The sequence below is a fragment of the Lampetra planeri genome, chromosome 63 (genome assembly GCF_965212315.1).
Source record: "Lampetra planeri chromosome 63, kcLamPlan1.2.h2, whole genome shotgun sequence".
Classification (NCBI taxonomy): Eukaryota; Metazoa; Chordata; class Hyperoartia; order Petromyzontiformes; family Petromyzontidae; genus Lampetra; species Lampetra planeri.
The window spans coordinates 315,913-333,274 of NC_136169.1; the positions used below are offsets into that span (position 1 = coordinate 315,913).

The window sequence follows — 17,362 nt, forward strand, 5'->3', positions numbered from 1 at the left end:
ACGAACATAACAGCGACAGCAATAACGACGACGATGACCACAACGGACGATGGCGACGCCTCCGACAACGCTGACGGTCAGACGCAACCCACCCGGGCGATCTCCACCGCCTCACCGCGCCCGCTCGCCACAACCAAATCCCCCCCCACACCGGTACATCGACGCTCACACCGGCGGCCGTGCCGCCACCGTTCACGAGCTCACCGTCGGGCGACAGCTCTCCATCCGCGATGCAGAAGATGCTGCCCAGCTCCAGCTCATCCTCCTCCTCCTCCTGCTGCTCGGCGTCGTCGTCCCACGACCGCGCCGGCCCCTCCGTGCCGCTCTTCCTCCTCCTCCTCCTCCTGGCGCTTCGTCGCGCCGCCGCCGCGTGGTCGTGGCAGTCGTCCGGCCGTTCTCGGTCGTCGTCGTCGTCGTCGTCGGCGTGCTCCTCCTCCTCCTCCTCCTCCGCGTCGTCGTCGTCGTCGTCGTAGTCGTCCGACGCGGAGCCCGAGGGCGCCGGGCGGCGGAGGAGAGCGCGGAGCGAGCCCTCGCGCCGCCGGTGCTCGCCGGAGCGAGCGTGCCGCACGAGGCCCAGCTTGTCCTGCGCCGAGCAGGCGCAGATGGTGCAGTGGAAGGAGCGCGGCGGCGACGGCGGCGCCGGCGGCGGCGGCTCGCCGTGCGGCGGTGGATTGGCGGCGCTCTGGGCCTCCAGCCGCTGCAGGTGCTGGGAGCGGGCGGCGATGGGAGGTAGCGACGATGAGAGTGGATGGCGATGGGAGTGGGGGACGATGGGAGGGAGTGGTGATGGTAGGGAGGGACGATGGGAGTGGACGGCGATGGGAGCGGGGGACGATGGGAGGGAGTGGTGATGGTAGGGAGGGACGATGGGAGTGGACGACGATGGGAGCGGGGGACGATGGGAGGGAGTGGTGATGGGAGGGAGGGATGATGGGAGGGAGGGACGATGGGAGGGAGGGATGATGGGAGGGAGGGGTGATGGGAGGGAGTGGTGATGGGAGTGAGGGACGATGGCAGTGAGGGATGATGGGAGTGAGGGACGATGGGAGGGAGGGATGATGGGAGGGAGGGGTGATGGGAGGGAGTGGTGATGGGAGTGAGGGACGATGGCAGTGAGGGATGATGGGAGTGAGGGACGATGGGAGTGAGGGATGATGGGAGGGAGTGGTGATGGGAGGGAGGGGTGATGGGAGCGAGGGACGATGGGAGCGGAGCGCATGTGTGCGCCCGTAGATGTAAACGCGCGTACGGGCGCACGCACGCAAGCGTGGAGAGGAATACACAAAAACATGCGCACAAGCAGGTACGTGCGCACACACACACACGGACACAGATACACACGTCACACGGGTAAGCACAGAGGGCATCACGAACACGCGAGCACCGGTGGCTCTCACAGAGCTCCGTAGCATGAACACATCGCTGCCGTGCGTCTGGAATCTGACCAAGAGCCACTGGGGAAGGGTTCCACCCGTGTCAGGACACTGCCGGCTCTCAGTGCGGCTGCGCCCACGTTTCCTGAATTAACGGGACTAATTCTGTGACGCTGCTGCTGCGTTGGCCGGGGTGCACAAGCACAGACAACAACAACAACGACGACGACAACAACAACGACGACGACAACAACAACTACGACTCAGCGCATTCGGTCAATATCTCTGTGCGGCCCCCAGAAATAGCAGAGTTGGTCTACAATAGGTGATGTTTCGGGCAGTCGCCCTCGACGTTTTGCTGGTATCCAGCGGCTCGATGCCAATGTCGGGGTTTGCTGCCGCTTCTGCTACTGGCCACGACAAGAGGGCTTCAGCAGAGAGGGAGACAGACAGACAGACAATTCGTGTCGTGTCGCTCTTCCTTCTCCTCCTCCACTCCAGGAGGGGCAGACGCCAGTGGGTTCACCGTGTGGTATGGGTGGCAATCACACTACTGTGGCTTGTCTTTAATGTGTCTCTATGGGTCTCTATGGGTCTCTATGGGTCTCTATGGGTCTCTATGGGTCTACTATATGGTCCATAGTCTGGGAACTTGGCCACAATCACAGTACTGTGGCTTGTCTATATTGTGTCTCTACGGGACTCTACGGGACTCTACGGGACTCTACGTGTCTCTACGGGTTTTACTGTATGGTCCATAGTTTTGGTTGTATGGGCCACAATTGCACCACTGTGGCTTGGGTTTAATTTCTCATTCACGACGTTCCGCTGGCGGTTTGACGCAACAAAAAAAAAAATATCTGTACAAAGCACTGAACAAATAAATGAATTACAGAGCGAACACGTCCGTCGCCCAACGCTGCGGACCCTCAAAACGAAGAGTAGGCAACGGCCGGCGTTTCGGGCGATGGCCCTCGACGCTCCGCGAGGCCGGCGCTCGGTCGCGCGTCGTCGTTTGATTCGACGCCGGTCGTCAATTTGTCCGTTCGGGGCCCCGGGATCCGTGCGCGGGATCGGTGTGTGGGTTGCTCGTCGCGCCCATGGTGTCGTCGCGCCCAATTGTTATCACCATCGTCCCCATCGTCGTCATCGTCATCATTGTCGTCATCATCGTCGTCGTCATCGTCATCATCATCATCATCGTCGTCATCATCATCGTCTATGGCCACACACACGGCTCAGCCCTGCTCAGTTGACCCTGAGTAACCTTGCCCCACGTGACCACCGCTATCACGCGAACCATCTGGATAACACCCCCCCCCCCCCCCCAGATGTACAGCACCCAGCCACCACATGCCGCCCGGTCAGGATGTGCCCCCCTTGTGCACGAGGTCGAGATGATTCAAGCTACGACTTTCCTCTGGCTGTCGGCCACGGATAAAACTTCCGGTTGGCCAACTCCCCGCAGACTCTTCAGACCCGGCGATGATGGGACCACAGATTTTAACTTCACCCCTTTTTTGTTTCACGACCACAACGCCCGCCGGTTGTGGGCAAACGCGACGGCAACACGTGACCGGTGGGTGCCAAAGTCGTAATCGGCACGTTCTGTCCGCAAAGCGGCGAACCTCTCTGATTGGCTGCTTCGGCTGCAGGGAGGCGAGAGTACGGCACGTTTACATTCAGGCGATGGCACGCAAACCAAAACATTATCGCCAATGATATTGGTCGCAAAAGCCCTACTACGTGTTTTTGCTTTAATCTCACGCCAAAGTCGGTGAATTCCCGCTGCCGATTCACGCCCTGAAACTTTTAACGCGCCGTGCCAAACATTGGCCACAGTGGACGGTTTTGGGTCGGGCGCAAGCAAAAGTCAATACCGCTCCGCTCCCGGCACAGGCTCGCGGCACAGGCTCCCGGCACAGGCTCCCGGCACAGGCTCCTGGCACAGGCTCCCGGCACAAGCTCGCGGCACAGGCTCACGGCACAGGCTCCTGGCACAGACTCCCGACACAGACTCCCGACACAGGCTCCCGGCACAGACTCCCGACACAGGCTCCCGGCACAGACTCCCAACACAGGCTCCCGGCACAGACTCCCGGCACAGGCTCGCGGCACAGGCTCCTGGCACAGACTCCCGACACAGACTCCCGACACAGACTCCCAACACAGGCTCCCGGCACAGACTCCCAACACAGGCTCCCGGCACAGACTCCCAACACAGGCTCCCGGCACAGGCTCCTGGCACAGACTCCCGACACAGACTCCCGACACAGACTCCCGACACAGGCTCCCGGCACAGACTCCCGACACAGGCTCCCGGCACAGACTCCCGACACAGACTCCCGACACAGGCTCCCGACACAGGCTCCCGGCACAGACTCCCGACACAGGCTCCCGGCACAGACTCCCAACACAGGCTCCCGGCACAGACTCCCGGCACAGGCTCGCGGCACAGGCTCCCGGCACACACTCCCGGCACAGACTCCCGGCACAGGCTCCCGACACAGGCTCCGGCACAGACTCCCGGCACAGGCTCGCGGCACAGGCTCCGGCACAGGCTCGCGGCACAGGCTCCGGCACAGGCTCCCGGCACAGACTCCCGGCACAGGCTCGCGGCACAGGCTCCCGGCACAGACTCCCGGCACAGACTCCCGGCACAGGCTCCCGACACAGGCTCCGGCACAGACTCCCGGCACAGGCTCGCGGCACAGGCTCCCGGCACAGACTCCCGGCACAGACTCCCGGCACAGGCTCCCGACACAGGCTCCGGCACAGACTCCCGGCACAGGCTCGCGGCACAGGCTCCGGCACAGGCTCGCGGCACAGGCTCCGGCACAGGCTCCCGGCACAGACTCCCGGCACAGGCTCCAGCACAGGCTCCGGCACAGGCTCCGGCACAGGCTCCCGGCACAGACTCCCGGCACAGGCTCGCAGCACAGGCTCGCGGCACAGGCTCGCGGCACAGGCTCCCGGCACAGGCTCCCGGCACAGGCTCGCGGCACAGGCTCGCGGTAAGCTCGCGCGGTTCGTGTGCTGTTCTAACGTCATCGTCATCAATGGCAGGGTGGATGGGGGGGGGTCACTCCTTCTCCTCTGCTGCCTCTCGTAATCCACGCATCGAGATTCGGAATTGCTCATTGTTAACGGAAGTTAAAATTTGTACGTTAACGGGCTACCAAATGGTCCGCTCGCACGGTTTTTAATTTGGGGGCTGTGGTTGAAATAGAAAAATCTCTTCCAGTTCTCTCCAAAACAGACAGGGGGGGGGGGGCGCACGACCGCTTGCTGAGATTTACGAAGGGATTCCTTCACCCCCAGTGACGAGGCGGCGAATAAAAAAAAAATCTGACGGACAGACGGACGAACAGATAAAAAAATAAATGGTGTAAAGAAAAATATTTTGTTAAACAAACACGAAAAAAAACGGTTCAGTGAAGGCACTCCCCCCCCACCCGCCCCGCCCGCCACGCCTCTCGTCTAACTCCGGCTTTCAGAGAAAACACGCGATGATAAAAACTGACCAACCCACGTCAACCCCCGGGGGGGGCCGGGCTGAGACAAACCTCCCCCCCCCCCTAAGCCCTCGCTCCGTATCGTTTCCTGACCCGAGCAGGGCCTCTGGTTTTTTTTGTCCAACGAAATACCCCGGAGGGCAAAGAAAACAAATGTCGTCACCTGACTTGGGCCCGCGCGCGTGTTTGTTTAAACACCTGTGCCCTATTACTGGCCAAAGTGTCTGGCTAGACCTCTCCGTCCCCCGTGAGATGTTGTGGCCTGTGTGTGTGTGTGCCAGTGTGTGCGCGTCAGTGTGTGTGTATCAGTGTGTGTGTATCAGTGTGTGTGTATCAGTGTGTGTGTATCAGTGTGTGTGTGCCAGTGTGTGCGCGTCAGTGTGTGCGCGTCAGTGTGTGTGTATCAGTGTGTGTGTATCAGTGTGTGTGTGCCAGTGTGTGTGTGCCAGTGTGTGTGTGCCAGTGTGTGTGTATCAGTGTGTGTGTATCAGTGTGTGTGTATCAGTGTGTGCGCGTCAGTGTGTGTGTATCAGTGTGTGTGTATCAGTGTGTGTGTATCAGTGTGTGGGGAGCGGTAGTGTAGCGGTTAGCGCGCTGCGCGATGAACCCAGCGACCCGGGATCGATTCTCACTCACGGCCAACACCCAGTGACGATTATCTGAAACGGTCATGGGCCTCCCCTAGGTCGACTCAGCCTCAAATGAGTATCTGGTGCAGTGTGTAAACATCGCCACTGGGGAGACAAAGGCGGCCAGGCGTGAAGCTGGCCACCCACCCCCTCGTGTGCCGTGCCGGCCTTCATCGGTGCTCGCTAACAGCACTTGCCTCAACAGTCTGTCACAGGCTATACGGGGGATCTTTGTTTGATCTTTGGTTGTGCAGAGCGGTGGCGCAACAGTTAGTGCACTCGCAGAGACGAAACCCAGAGATCACCCCCCCCCACCCCGAGGGAGGATTCTCTGAAGCGGTCCTGGGCCTCCCCCCTAGGTCGAATTGGCCTCAAACGAGTACGTGGTTTGGCGTGCGAACATCGCCACTGGGGAGACAAAGGCGTCTGGGCGTGGTGCTGGCCAGCCACCCCTCGTGTGCCACAGTGCCGGCAGCCTTCACAGGCGCTGCTGCCACTCCCGACAGTCTGTTGAAGCAACACGTGGGATCTTTGTCGTTGGCATGTTGGTGTTGCGTATTTTAGCGCGCGCGCGTGCGTGTGCGCGTGTGTGCGCGTGTATATCAATTCAATACACACGGCCGCATCACCGTCCGTATGCGAGCCTGTCACGCGTCTGCCCCTCCACTAGGTCGACTCGGCCTAAAACGATCCCTGGATCGGCGGATCACCATCAGCACCGGCCCGCCGGCCGGCTGGGAGTTGTCACCGCCTCGGGTGCCGCGCCAAATTGATAAACTTTGACTTCAAACTTTCGTGACTGCAGGAATTCATATTCTTGGTTCTTTCGGTAAAGTCACGTAGATAGAAAATAAAATTAACGTAACAGAAAATAAATTTTAATAAAATAAAATGACAACTTAAAAATAAAAACAATAAATTGAAAATAATCAAATAAAAATACGCACGACGTTTCGATCGCAATACAAGCGGTCTTCATCAGGCGGTCGAAGTGCCGCGGGTTTTGTGCTTTCATTATTGTTAATTTTTTTACATTTAATTTCATTATCTTTTTACTTTATTTTCCATCTACGTGACTTCACCGAAAGAACCAAGAGCACCAACGTTATAGTCGGGGGGCTCGCAAACGGCACTCTGCCCAACAGCCTGCGAAGACCCCACAAGGGGCGTGGGCGGGAGATGGGGGGGGTCACTGGCGGATCTTTGTCTTTGTCACGGGGAGCAAACGACGGGAGAGTGAGCCGGAGAGCGGGAGAGAGTGGGGGAAGAGCAGATGAGGATGTGGTATGTGGACAAACCTGCTAAAGGTTATTTAAGCCCCTTGCTGTTCCGATCGTTTCCCCAGAGTTCAACAGCACTGGACTGGCGTGCTGCAGCTGATACTGAGAGAGAGAGAGGGAGGGATACCATTGCGAAATGCAATAAAACAATGTCACCGTCTTCCCCGGATTTGCAAGAATACCACATTTCCACACTGCATTTGTGAAGCAAAAGTTGACGCCGTGCGCCTTATCATCTGGTAGCTGTGCGCGAGTGTGTGCGTCTGTGTGTGTGGGGAGCGGTGGTGCAGCGGTTAGCGCGCTATGCTGTGAACCTGGCGACCTGGGCTCGATTCCCGCTCACGGCCAACACCAGTGACGATTATCTGAACCGGTCCCGGGGCCTCCCCTAGGTCGACTCAGCCTCAAATGAGTACCTGGTGCGATGTGTAAACATCGCCACTAGGGAGACAAAGGCGGCCGGGCATGGTGTTGACCACCCACCTCCTCGTGTGCCGTGCCGTTCTTCATAGCCACTCGCTAACAGCACTTGACCCTACAGTCTGTTAAGGCTATATGGGGGATCTTTATCTTGTGTGGGGAGCGGTGGTGCAATCGTGAGCGCACTGCGCTATGAACCCGGCGACCCGAGTTCGATTGCCGCTGATACACCTCCCCTAGATCGACTCAGCCTAAAATGAGTACCTGGTGCGGTGTAAACATCGCCACTGGGGAGACAAAGGCGGCCGGGCGTGGTTGCTGGCCACCCACCCCCTCGTGTGCCACAGTGCCGGCCCTTCCTAGACGCTGCTCGCTGACAGCACTTTCCCCTACACTCTGTTAGGGCTACACGGCGGGGTTTGAGGGGGGGGGGAAGAGATCTTTGTCTTTGTGTGTGCGTGAGAAGATTTGTCAAACTTTATTGACACCGGGCACACATTTTTGAGGTGTGCCTCACGCGACATTCCGCAGCGTCTTATAATTCGGAGAATACGGAGAATAATAATAGTTTACAATCGGCTCTGTGAATCCACCGCTGGATGAAGGCCTCCCCGCTCCGCCCCGCCCCCATCACCCCACCCGCTGTGCGCCCCCCCCCGCCCGTCTCCCAACATAAGCACAAACCCACGCTGTGTCGGTCGCGCGGGTTTCTCGACCACATTTCACCGCGCCGGTTAAACGCGCGTCGGTTGGGACGGGGCGGGGAAGGCCCGGTTCAGCGACGTGCGCCGTCGCCGGGAGTCGAACTCGGCTCGTGCAGAGTTCGCGGCGCGGCGAGCCGGACCTGCCAGCGACGCCACCCCCACCTGTCCCGGGGACGCAAGCGAAGGGCGCAAAAAACAGGCGAGCGTCTCGCTTGCGCGCGTCGCTCGTGTCGCGATCGGCGCGTGCGCCGCTGTCATCGTCATCATCTTGTCGAGCGGCGAAACGAAATCTTGGCAGCGCGAACCCCTCTTGTGCGGCCGTGCGCACCCGTAGCCGCCCCAGCGTCCGTTTGTGTGAACTAGATCGCAATTAGGACGAGATTTGTTTACTTTTAACATTTCGATCGAGACGGAAAGAAGAAGAGGCAACGATTCGTCGACATCCCAGGCCCGGCCCTCTTCACCAACAGCCAAAACCACCCGGGCGAGGAGCGAGGGCTCGATTTGTGAAAGAAGTGAGACAAACGCCGGAGAATGTTTCGGCACCCTCCCCGTGACGCACGCCGCATCAAGTGCGCCCCTCGCTAACGTGCCTACGACTGGTCACGTGCCACCTATGACAGCCTACCAGCAACCCGGGGAAATACTTGGACAAATGGCGCGTAGACTACCGCTACGCTGCAGCTTTCGTCTTACTCATCAAATGCACCAACCTCCTCCAATCTCACCAGTGACCTGGGAAATGTTCGGTGTAGACATTGGGCCCTGGATTAACTTCGGGACACACGGACTCAAAGAGAACCCCATAGGACTTACGCAGAGACTGAGAGATCCAACGACTGACACAGACACCCATAGAGACGTACTGACATGCAGAGATCTAAAGACGCACACAGAGACCCATAGTCAAGCATAGTCACAGACTCACAAGCGCCGCTCCCGACGTCGTCCGCCGGGGCCTCGTCTGCGGTCCACGTGGACGGCGCCGCAAACGCGCACGATCCATCGATATCGCAGGAGCAGCGCCGGCGATGACTGAGCTCCACGCCTCGGATTAGCAAGGCTAACGACGGACGACGTGAAAGAAGTCCAACACGCCTACATCCAGACATACGTAGGGCCGAGCTCTCATTACGAGCAAGGCTGTACAATATCTGCAGCAGTAGATTTTAGCGTGGATGTTGAAATCCTTTTTGTCTTAGGCGGTCGCCGACACGCTCCACGCCGGACCCAGTTGCGCAGGCGAAATATTTCCGCAACCCGGGCACCACCACGTCCAGTATAGCTCGCTATGAACCGACCTGCACACCCCCCCCCCCCAACCCACCCCGCTTTCCCTGCACCCCTACTCCAATCGACCGGCGACAAAGAGTAAAACGATGCCCCGGTGCCGCAGCTCGTAATGTGAAACCTGCACACAAGGCCTTGCGGGGACTGGGTCCTCCGTAAGCGGCGAGTTTATAGAACCTCGGCACGTTGTCCACGAGCGCCGGGAAAATATGGAAACGATCGCGGCTCTGGGTGGAGGGCGTGCGGGGGGGGGGGGGGCATCACGTTCCAAAAGCACGGCCAAGTTCTGGCACTTGCCCGTCCCGGCCGTAGCCGGCGATGCGGGCGTTTCGCTGCGTCGCAGCGATCGTAAGAAATGCACGTCGTAGTGGACTCTGCCAAACATCCGTGTCCAACCTAACACATTCCTGCGGAGGGAGCTGGTAGGAACGTGTTGGGTTGCTCGGTCAATGGCCTGCAGGGTCAACGGCGGCGTGGTGTATTCCGCAAATATGGCCGACTGTGAGGGCGGGCACAAGCCGGCGTGAGTAGGTTAAACGTTGAGTTTTATAAGGGCACCACGGGGTGACCAGCTCCTCCCCAACCAGCCCCACACCTCCCACCCCCCACCCAGCACCACCCTCCACACCCAGCCCCTCCTCACCCTCCCCACCCAGCTCCTCCCCACCTTCCACACCCCCCCCCTCTCCACCCAGCCCCACCCCTCCCATTTTTGGATGCACGACGAACGGACGGACACAATAATCCCCTGTGGGCTGGTGGAACCAGGTGGTTCCTACCAGTATATATACAGATGTTTATTATACAGCCACAGAGCTCGGGCAATCGTGGGCACCAATTTATGGTTGCATCACCGCTTTGCCGGTTGTTTTCCGGCACCTCTGAATCTGACGACAGACGGTGCGGCGAGTCCTTTGTGTTTGTCACCGACCGTGTAGGCCGAATCGGTGGTTAACTTCGTCTGGAAGAGTCGGGGAACGCCGTTCTGGGAATTATTTTGACACCCCAGCCACGTCCCATCTCATCTCACCACCACCACCACCACCACCACCGACACCACCTCGACCACCACCACCTCTACCATCACCAATACCTGCCATTCGCCACTAAGTGACGGTGACGTCACCACTGTGCCTGTGCCAGGTCAGGTACACTTTGAGGCCAACTTGTGAATTTTAGCCGCCTGGCGCTCGTTGTTGTGAGCATCACTCCTTTGTCTCCAACTGCCCAGGAGCGGAGTCCTTCACGAGCCTCCTCCACCGAGGCCGATCTTAACACTGCTGGCACCAGTCTTCGGCAAGTCCACTCAGCTCCACATCCTCCTGTACCGCATCAATCCATCTCTTCTTCAGCCATGTCGTGCCTGTTTAGCCCCCTCTATGCAGCCAAATGGAAGCTGGCAGAGCATGCGGTGGCTGGGCATGCGGGCTACATGACCCAGCCAACGCAGCCTTGCCTGCCGGAGGAGCTCACCGATGGGACTTTGTCCAGATCTTTAAAGGATTTGTGAGCTCTTCACACTCTCCAGCCTGGTTAAACTCAGGATGGATCGCAGGCAGGCCAGCCTAAATGTTTCTAACCGGCCAAAATGCTCCACGAGAGGGGTCCACATTTCAGAGGCATAAAGAAGGGACGGGATCACTGTGGCCGAGAAGATCCGAAGCTTCATTCTGAGTGACAGACCAGGCAGCCTCCACACAGCGTCACGCAACCAATGAAAGGATAATGCCGCTCGACTGATTTGTGAGACCCCTGCTGTCAAATCGGAGCCGGTCGTGAGCACACGGCCCAGATATGGGGAACTCTCCACTCTCTCCACAACTTCTCTATCCCCAATGGGGAGCTGAGGGAGTGGAGTATTTGATGGCACAACAACCCAGGCAGGTGCTTAGTTTTGGTGGGGCTGCTGGTAAGGCCCCACCCCTTAGTGGCAAGCTCCAGGTTCAGCAACAGCGCCTCCAATTTCTCCGCTGAGTGAGCAGCAATCACCAGATCAACAGCATACATAACGTGGTTGACCAATAGGGGAGCCATCCCTCTATCGCACCTGGGCATCGATCAGCCTCCCATTGTATCTGTATCAGGTAAAAAAAATTATTCCGGTACAGCCATAGAAAGATTCTCGAACTACGTCGTCAAAGATGATGTTAAATAATGTGGGAGCCAGAGGACATCCCTGTCGCACATCAAGGTGAACAGGGAATGGTTCCAACTCCTGGCCACGTAGCTTTACCCAGGCCTGCCCAATTTCATGAAGGCCCTTAATGATTGTGAGCAGTAAGTTAGGGGCTCCAAAATCTCTAAGGACTTCCCACAGCCCTGGCCTGCTGATGGTATCATAGCCGTTGAGCAGGTCAATAAAGCAGAGATGTAGGTCTTGTTGGAATTCCATACACGTCTGCTGTAGCAGACGGACAGAAAATATGGCGTCTGTGCAAGACCGCCCTGGCCTGAAACCATCTCTGCCATCACCTCCACCACCACCTCCACCACCACCACCTCCACCAAAAAAAAACAAAGACAAAGATCCCCCTGTAGAGCCTCAACAGATTGTTGGGGCAAGTGCCGTTAGTGAGCACATGCGTGAGCTAGTGGGAATATCGCTCCGGGGCAACCTGTCGTCCTTAAGGGACCGCGCACTCCAAATTCAACTCCCCGTCCGCAAGATGAACCCGGCCTTTTATTGAGAACAAACAAATGATGTCCGCGACATCGAATCACGTGACAGCGTGCACGCACGTGAGTGTCGTGTCAGCCGGTCCAGCCGGGCAGCATTCCGGGAAGACATCGAGTGAGAAATTAAGCCCTGGGGGGGGGGGTGGGGGCGGGGAGGCGGGGGGGTCCAAACCCTGACGCTCCTCCTGGTTTATTGTCGCACCAGAGCCGTGACCTGTTTTTATCGTCTATAAACCACCACCACCTCCACCACCACCTCCACCACCACCTCCACCATCACCACCAGAGCGTCAGGAGTGCCATCGCCATTGCGTAGTCTCTCTCCGCTGTTGTGACCCTTCACCACCTGGAACTCCATCATCCCCCCCCCACCATTCCCTCCCACCATCCCCCCCCCACCATCCTCCTCCCCACCCCCTTCCACATTCGCAGCGAATGACTCTTTGCCTCGGGGGGCAAGGGGAAATTGCGCGCGTTACAAGCGAGAACGATTATGATCATCATCAACATCGCCGCCATCGTCATCATCATCAGCTACGATAAATCCGCCGCTGGATGGAGGCCTCCTCCCCCCACGCCGTCTCCATCCCTCCGGTTCCAACGTCGCCACCCAATCTCCCCCGGGGTCACGAGCGGATCTCGTCGTTCCGTCTCCGCGGGGTCAAAGTCCTGACCTCAACTGCCCCCCCCCCTCCCGACGTAACCGCGAGAGCTTCTAGACCACGGGTCGGTCGGATGGGCAGGCGCGGTAATGTCGGGTGGTGGAGGGTTACTACGAACGACGCCGATTTGGTCAGATCGCCGCACGGTGGCCCGACCCGGCAAAAAAAAAAAAGCGAGACTTTGGTACCGGCTGCCAAGGGCAACCGCGCATCCAACTCGACGAACCACGCGACGCCATCCGTGGGTGAACGTTGCGGTAGGGGGGGGGGGGTCACGGGGGGCACGGGGGGCGGGACTGCGGCTGTTGGCAGTGAAGCGTTCGGTCGCGTGAAGGTGAGAACGGGGGAAAAAGAGAATCCGCCGTCGACTTTGCATCTTTCAATCTGAATAATGCACGGCCATATAAAGAGCCGCAACCGTGGGCTCACCTCGTGCGCCTTACTGTGTGTGTGTACGCGTGAGCGTGCGCACGTGTGTGTGTGCGTGCGTGAGCGCGTGTGTGTGTGCGTGCGTGAGCGTGCGCACGTGTGTGTGTGCGTGCGTGAGCGTGCGCACGTGTGGGTGTGCGTGCGTGAGCGTGCGCACGTGTGTGTGTGCGTGCGTGAGCGTGCGCACGTGTGTGTGTGCGTGCGTGAGCGTGCGCACGTGTGTGTGTGCGTGCGTGAGCGTGCGCACGTGTGTGTGCGTGCGTGAGCGTGCGCACGTGTGTGTGTGCGTGCGTGAGCGTGCGCACGTGTGTGTGTGCGTGCGTGAGCGTGCGCACGTGTGTGCGTGCGTGAGCGCGAGCGCGGGAGAGCTTATAGATTTACGGCGTGCGATCCTAACACACGGCCGCCGATCCGGGATTAATACGGTCGTCAGCGCCCCCCAGCTCCCCCAGGCCACCGACTGCTGTTGACCGCACGACGTTAGGGGGGTCCTAACAAGCGCCCGCGCCAAAAATCAAGGAAGCGCCCCGTCGCACTGACGACGACGACACCCACGGCGGGCCCCCCACTCTCCAGCCCCCCCCCCCCCCAGCCTTCCGCCCTCCCCCCCCCCACCAACGCCAACGCTTAAATCCAGAGGTTTACCCCGCACACGGGATTATGACTCCCGTGATCGTGCTAAGAAGGCACCGTGGCCTGGATATGGGACAGCGGTCCGGAGGTCACTGCACGTGCATGCGTGCGTGTCTGTGTGCGATAGTGCGAGCGTGTGCGTGTGCGAGCATGTGCGTGCAAGCGTGTGTGTGTGTGCAAGCATGTGTGCGAGCATGTGCGTGTGTGTGCGAGCGTGTGTGTGTGAGCGCATGTGTGTGTGTGCGAGCATGTACGTGTGTGTGTGTGCGAGCATGTGCGTGTGTGTGCGTGTGTGTGTGAGCGTATGTGTGTGTGTGCGAGCATGTACGTGTGTGTGCGTGCGAGCATGTGTGTGTGTACGTGCGAGCGTGTGCGTGTGCTGCGCTACCATGGGGAGTGGTGGTGAAGTGGTTAGCGCTACGCTGCACTACGAACCTGGTGCCCCCAAGTTCGATTCCGGCTCACAGCTAACGCTAGTGACGATTATCTGAACCGGTCCTGGGCCTCCCCTAGGTCGATTCAGCCTCAAATGAGTACCTGGTACGGTGTGTAGTAAACATCGCCACTCGGGAGACAAAGGCGGCCAGGCGTGGTGCTGGTCACCCACTCCCTCGTGTGCCATTCTGGCCTTCATTGGTGCTCGCTAACAGCACTTTCCCAACAGTCTGTTAAGGCTATACGGGGGATCTTTGTCCTTGTTTTTTGGTGGAGGTGGTGGAGGTGATGTTGGTGGTGGAGGTGGTCATGATGGTGGAGGTGATGGTGGAGGTGATGGTGATGATGGTGGTGGTGATGGTGATGCTGGTGGTGGTGGAGGTGATGGTGATGATGGTGGTGGAGGTGATGGTGGTGGAGGAGATGGTGGTGATGATGGTGGTGGAGGTGATGGTGGTGGAGGTGATGGTGGTGATGATGGTGGAGGTGATGGAGGGTGTGGACGAGCGAGCCATGGTGGACAGAACGAGAGCTGCACCTCGCAGCTCAAAAAAAAATAACTCTGCGACCAACGTCCACTTAATCACGGCCCAACAGGGCTCTTCGTGATGAATTAAAAAAAAGAAGAAAAATAAAAAAATAAAGAATTAACAGACAGCGGTCATTAGTAGCTGACGGTGATTACGGGGAAAATTGTATTTTGATTTATTAAAAAAAGCACCGCCGCGCACGGTTTGTGGACGTAGAATGATGGCTAATGACACAACCTCTGCATTTCCCCCGACATCTAAAGCCATTTCAACCTCCTGACCTTCCCCAGCCCGAATATACGGGGGGGGGGGGGGGGAAGGAGGGCAAAGAAATCTATAATGCCGCGGCATATTACTCAAGGTAAGGGATCAGTGACCCGTAATTTGAAATGTCTAAATCAATCATCATGCGGCCGTCCACCGTACTGCGAACACGACGGCATTGCTAACATCTGTCTTGAGAATATTAAAAAAAAAACTGGAAATAAATATAAGACGCACGTTTACAGTATATCAAAAAAAATCTTTCGTTTCCCCCGTGCCTGCGCTGCCCCCCCCCTCTCTCTACTGCAACGTTCACCCCGCGGACGGTGTCGCGGATCTGCGGATAAAGCGCCAGGGGCAACAGAAACGCGACGGCCTCCGTAGGTCGCTCTTGTGACCGACGGCGGCGGCGTGCGGCGGGGGTCTGGGATGATAATTCTCGTGGGGGGCGACCGGCGGGGCGACCGGCGGGGCGACTGGCGGTTGTGACCATGACGAGCCAATGCAAAGCGACGTTCACAACGACAGAGGCGACGACGGCATGCCACTCTCAACAATAACAACAATAACAACAATAACAGCGGCAATAATTTACGTGCCCTTAACACGTCGGCACTGCGGAGGCGTCAGCCGCGCGACGGATGGGGCCTCCGTGCCGCCCACCCGATCGTCCGTTGCCGAAATCGCTCGCCGCTGCCCGGGCAGAACCGCGGGTTCGCTCGACTTGAAGGACGCCGGCGCTATTTCTGGCGGCGGCGGCTGCGGCGCAGCCGACACGACGGAGCCACCGGCACAATGAGGCAGACGCACAGACAGAAAACTCCCCCGGCGCCCCTCGCTTGTGCCGCGATTGAAAATCCCGGCGCGGGGGAGGGAGGGGAACCAAGTCTGAGTAAGAAGGCGAGCGCGGAAATCCGAGCCGGTAATTGGGAGGGTTTTTTTGTTGTTTGCTTCACTTCAAAAGTAACAAAAATATAAATACTATAATCGGTTTCATTCATTTGTAATATATCAACTGCAGGATCGAGGGTAGGCCTTCCCGCGTGCCGTGCCACGGGTGTTTTTTCGCTTGACCATACTTCACCGCACTCCGCGAGCTCAGCTGCGGTGTCGGTCGGGTGCGGAGGCGCGGGACCGCAGAGCTTCGGCAATTGTTGGGTAGCGCCGACTCCGGACCGCTGTGCGGCTGCCGCCGCCGCTGCCGCCGCCGCTTCTGCTGCCGCTGTACCGTGCGATGGGCGTCGCAGCCTGACTGGTCGAATTTATTATTCTTCGCTTGTTCATTACCGGTATCACTGGCCGCCTTGGTGGGAATCGAACTCGGGTCGGCGTGACCGAGGTGAAAAAAGAAACGTCGCCGCGCCACCGCTCCACCGACGGGAGGCTGCCGTGAGGGGGAACTAACGGCGACACCGGCGAGGTGGCCCCACCATCACGCGGCTGCTCGTCACGCGGTTCTGCATTTGTCGCTGGATTGATGATTCCCCCGGCTAGGGGGAGCAGACTATTTTCAAGGCGAGCCGCAGCGGCCCCCCGCAGTGGGCAGGGTGTGCGTAGCCGCGTCGTCCACGGCCGCGCTGCTCACGTCCACGCACCCTCGCCGCACCAGGCACGCTTTCTTTCAGGCCGAGCCAGAGGGGATGTCGTTTGTCCCCAGGACCGGCTCGGATATCCGGCACCGCCACTGTTCTGGGCCACGATTGGGAACCGAGAACTCGGGTCGCCGGGTTCGCGGTGCGGCGCGCCGACCCGCCGGCGCCGACTCGCCGGCGCCACGGCGCACCCACCCACCCACCCACCCACGCCGCCGCCGCCGCCGCCGTCCCCTCACCTTGTAGATGAGCACGCTGGCCTGGTGCTCCCGGCCCGCCACGTGCAGCCCCATCCTGTCCAGGCCGCTCGCCACGAAGTCGCAGGCGCAGCACCGCAGCTGCACCAGCGCCGGCGCGACGCCGGCCGCCCCCGATCCGGACGACGCCGACGCCGCCGCGGCCGCCGCCGCCGCGGCCGCCGCGGCCACGGCGTCGGCCCGCCCGCCCTCGCGCAGGTGGGCCGCGAGCTGGTGCCGCGCGGCGTGCTTGTCCGTCTTGCAGTGCAGCTGGAAGTTGGCGCGCAGCGGCGTGACGTAGCCGCAGAGGCGGCACGCGTGGGCGCCCTCGCCCGTCACCGCGCGCCACTCGCCGTCCGGCAGCCGGCGCTCCGAACCGGCGTGCGCCGCCAGCTCGTCCGGGTCGTCCGTGGAGAAGGCGTCGCACACGCGGCACAGGAACAGCTTGGGCGACGGCGCACGCTCGCCGCGGCCCGGCCGATCTCGGTCGCCGTGGCTCGCCGACGACGACGTCGGGTTGTGTTTTGGCACGGACGGCGCCGGGCCGGTGGCGGCGCCGTCGAGGGGTGTCTGGGCGGCGGCGCGTTGCCTCTCCGCGTCTGAGAAATGGAGTGCGGAGAAAGTGCGGCGGGAGAAATGTTACGGCGAATGCAATATGACGGTCCTGATAAAGATGACGATGATAACGATGGTG

General features: G+C 59.6%; 1 protein-coding gene across 2 annotated transcripts in view; it reads right to left on the reverse strand.

Moving 5' to 3' along the window:
- LOC144736849 (zinc finger homeobox protein 3-like) overlaps positions 1-16,740 on the reverse strand; it is a 75,397-nt gene extending 58,657 nt beyond the window's left edge. For both annotated transcript variants that reach the window (XM_078619499.1, XM_078619498.1), the window contains exons 1-2: positions 16,672-16,740; positions 205-706 (exon numbers count right to left, since the gene is read on the reverse strand). In XM_078619499.1, the coding sequence (XP_078475625.1) occupies positions 205-706; positions 16,672-16,725 (556 nt within the window). In that variant the 5' untranslated portion in view covers positions 16,726-16,740. The remainder of the gene's footprint in view (positions 1-204; positions 707-16,671) is intronic.
- Positions 16,741-17,362: the final 622 nt, after the last annotated feature.